The 3,954-nt window shown below is 36.0% G+C and overlaps 1 protein-coding gene across 1 annotated transcript; it reads left to right on the forward strand.

Moving 5' to 3' along the window:
• Positions 1 to 228: 228 nt before the first annotated feature.
• Positions 229 to 2,222, forward strand: LOC124918028 (beta-amyrin 28-monooxygenase-like). Its single transcript, XM_047458294.1, has 4 exons — positions 229 to 762; positions 849 to 1,307; positions 1,551 to 1,738; positions 1,830 to 2,222. Exons 1-4 carry the CDS (start codon positions 264 to 266, stop codon positions 2,124 to 2,126), a joined length of 1,443 nt encoding a protein of 480 aa, XP_047314250.1. The 5' UTR covers positions 229 to 263; the 3' UTR covers positions 2,127 to 2,222.
• Positions 2,223 to 3,954: the final 1,732 nt, after the last annotated feature.

The raw sequence follows: 3,954 nt of genomic DNA on the forward strand, positions 1-3,954 counted from the left end.
TTTTTATTGAATTGTTTTTAATAAATAAAAAGTCATTCAAATGAAAATCCAACTTATAACCTTTAAATTGTCAAATGTGTTTGTATGTTATGGTTTTAACCTATTTGAAAGTTCAAATGAGAAACGGAACTCGAAATTGTGAACCCAATAAAAAAAAGAAACATCAAATCAAACGTGCCCTTATTCATAGATCATCTTCTCTATCTCCTACATATTTAACAGTCCTTACAGAAAACACAAGAGAGAAAGAATCAAACCCTAAAATGGAGCTTTCTTACTATGTATACTTTCTCACCATTTTCGTTCTAACAATAACTCTCACTCTAAACTTTCTTTTCTTCCGCCACCCAAAATCATCCTCCCCAACAAACCTCCCGCCGGGAAAATCCGGTTTTCCGGTGATCGGAGAAACCTTCCAATACCTAGCCTCCGGCTGGCGTGGACATCCAGAAAGCTTCATTTACGACCGAATAAGAAACTATTCATCATATATATTCCGAACCAATCTCATGCTTGAACAAACCGTTGTATTCTGCGGCGCCCCAGCTCACAAGTTCATCTTCTCCAACGAGAATAAACTGGTTCAATCATGGTGGCCAAGTTCAGTTGATAAAATCTTCCCATCTTCAAATCAAACATCTTCAATGGAAGAAGCTATTAAGATGCGTAAAATGTTACCTAATTTCTTCAAACCTGAAGCTCTACAACGTTATATTGGAATGATGGATATAATTGCTCGTCGTCATTTTGATTCCGATTGGGGTAATAATATTAATTATATATTTTCATAAATACAAACACTCTTTTTTACTATATATCTTTTAATTGTTATTATTTATTTATAACAGGTAAGAACGATTATATCGTGGTGTTCCCTCTCTCTAAGAAATTTACATTCTGGATTGCTTGCCGGATCTTTCTTAGTGTGGATGATCCGAAAGAAGTGGAGCGGTTATTGGAGCGGTTTAATTTGGTGGCGGAAGGTTTACTTTCTTTACCGGTGGATTTACCCGGAACGCCGTTTAGACGCGCGATTAATGCGTCGGAGATGATAAGGGGGGAGTTGATTGGAATAATAAAGAAGAGGAAAATTGATTTGACAGAGGGGAATGCGTCGCCGGTACAGGATATATTGTCGCATATGCTTTTGACGGCGGATGATGACGGTAAGTTTATGACGGAAACGGATATTGCTGATAAGATCTTGGGATTGCTCGTCGGCGGCCATGATACCGCTAGCTCTGCATGCGCTTTTATCGTTAAGTATCTTGCTGAGTTGCCGGAAGTTTATCACGGAGTTTACAACGGTAAATTCTCTTTTAACAAGAGTAACGATAGAGAACGAGAATTTTGTGTCATGAATGTGTCGGAAATAATGTAAAAACACGTGATTAAACTTGGAAAAAATAACGTTATCACATTATTCATGGCACCAAATTCCTCTATTGTTACTATTATTACTTTTATTTAATTATACAATTTTAGTACAAATAAATTACTATATAGAATGTAGTTTTGTAATGATACAATTTCATATTGTCATTAATTAGAGCAAATGGAGATTGAGAAATCAAAAGCCCAAGGCGAACTTCTTAATTGGAACGACATTCAGAAGATGAAATACTCGTGGAATGTTGCATGCGAGGTTCTCAGATTGGCACCGCCTCTCCAAGGAGCTTTCAGAAGCGTTCTCGTTGATTTCATGTACGAGGGTTTTTCGATCCCAAAGGGTTGGAAGGTAAATTAATTATAAGAACTTTTTAATATTTTGTTTTCAATGATTCCCATGTTTGTATTTCGAATGTTCTAATCGAATTAATTGTCTTTAGATATATTGGAGTGCTCACTCGACTCATAAGAATCCGGAGTATTTCTCGGATCCATACAAGTTTGATCCATCTAGGTTCGAGGGATCTGGTCCGGCACCATATACATTTGTTCCTTTTGGTGGAGGACCGAGGATGTGCCCTGGGAAAGAGTATGCCCGGTTGGAAATACTTGTGTTTATGCATAATTTGGTGAAGAAATATAAGTGGGAAATGTTGATCCCAGATGAGAAGATTATCGTAAACCCTATGCCTGTCCCCGAGAAAGGTCTTCCTGTTCGTCTATTTCCTATTAGTTAATTAATAATAATGTGTTGAATGTAATCCTGCTTGTATTTTAATTTTGCATGTACATTATATTTGATTTTCAATAAAAATAAATAAATAGTTTCTCTATATGTTGACTAATATAAATTGGACTAAGAGAATGATGCAGGATGCAAGCAGATCAGATCTTCTGCTACCGATTGCCGTGTTCCCCTGTGGCGCACCAATCAGATTGCAGCATTATTAATTTAATAATAAATCAATCTGGGCAGGAGACGGAGGGAGGGAGAATCCGGAATCCGGGTTTAGGCCCGGGTTCACACAAGACGCCGTTAACGGAAGCGCCCGTTAACGCCAGGAAATAATATAATATTCAGATAATACCCAGATAAGATATCTTCGCTCTGATCTACACGCCCGTTGCCATGACCCTCATGTAAACCCCGCATACCCACCCATGAGAAGAACGCGTGACGTTCATGAAAATACACTTACACGTCCATGTAAAGACCGAATTGACATGCATATTATATTTACGTTTTTTAAATATTAGTTTAATTTATTAAATAATACAGGCAGCGATATAATATTCGCTTCAATTAATTCAATCTTTTATTTTCTCGGATTTTATATTTTTTTTTATGTAATTATTTTTTACCTCGAGACTCTCTGGAGCGAAGATATATATGCTTCAATTAATTTTAATAAAAACCTCATGTAAAACCCCCCTACCCACCCATGTGAAGACCGCTTGCCTACCATGTAAAGACACTTACCCGTTTATGTGAAGGCCAAAATGACATGGATTTTATATTTCCGTTTATTAAATATTAATTCAATTAATTGAGGATGACATGCAGCGACCGAACAAATCTTCGCCTCAATTACCGGCTTGTTTTCTTTTTCCATTTTTTTTTTATTTCATTTTTTTTGCCCCGAGACTCTCTGGAGCGAAGATATATTTGCTTCCATTAAGTTTAATAGAAACCTCATGTAAAACCCCCCTACCCACCCATGTAAAGACCTCTTGCCTACCATGTAAAGACACTTACCCGTTTATGTAAAGACCAGAATGACATGGATTTTATATTCCCGTTTATTAAATATTAATTCAATTAATTGAAGATGACATGCAGCAACCGAACAAATCTTCGCTTCAATTACCGGCTTGTTTTCTTTTTCCATTTTTTTTTTATTTCATTTTTTTTGCCCCGAGACTCTCTGGAGCGAAGATATATTTGCTTCCATTAAGTTTAATAGAAACCTCATGTAAAACCCCCCTACCCACCCATGTAAAGACCTCTTGCCTACCATGTAAAGACACTTACCCGTTTATGTAAAGACCAGAATGACATGGATTTTATATTCCCGTTTATTAAATATTAATTCAATTAATTGAAGATGACATGCAGCAACCGAACAAATCTTCGCTTCCATTCCTTTGCCACATTTTTTTTTATTCCGTTTATTAATAAATGTTAATGTAATTAATTTAAATTGAAAATCACTACACGACCAAATATTCGCTTGAATTTTGTTTTTCGAGTAGACGATTGAAAGCGAAGATTTCTTATTTTCCAATAATTTTAGCCTGACGTTCATGTAAAACAACCTCCCCTCACATGAGAAGCCAACTTGACTGTCATGTAAATTCACTTACCCGTGCATTTACATTCCACGAATAAATCTTCGCTTCTATGAATACTATCTCTTTTACATTTATTTTTATCATTTCTTTATGAATTTACGATATCGAACGAATATTTATTCGCTTCCATTACTAGTTGATATAATTTCAATTTCCCGCTACAAGCCGACTATCCCTCTATTTCATTTTCATAAGCAACTGTTCATATTCTTC

The sequence above is a fragment of the Impatiens glandulifera genome, unplaced genomic scaffold (genome assembly GCF_907164915.1).
Source record: "Impatiens glandulifera unplaced genomic scaffold, dImpGla2.1, whole genome shotgun sequence".
Taxonomy (NCBI): Eukaryota; Viridiplantae; Streptophyta; class Magnoliopsida; order Ericales; family Balsaminaceae; genus Impatiens; species Impatiens glandulifera.

Excerpts from the sequence above, each read along its gene's own strand:
- LOC124918028 (XM_047458294.1), top strand. The coding sequence starts at position 264 with ATGGAGCTTTCTTACTATGTATACTTTCTCACCATTTTCGTTCTAACA. Across the intron at positions 1,308-1,550 it reads TTATCACGGAGTTTACAACG|AGCAAATGGAGATTGAGAAA; the intron begins GTAAATTCTCTT and ends GTCATTAATTAG. Across the intron at positions 1,739-1,829 it reads CGATCCCAAAGGGTTGGAAG|ATATATTGGAGTGCTCACTC; the intron begins GTAAATTAATTA and ends AATTGTCTTTAG.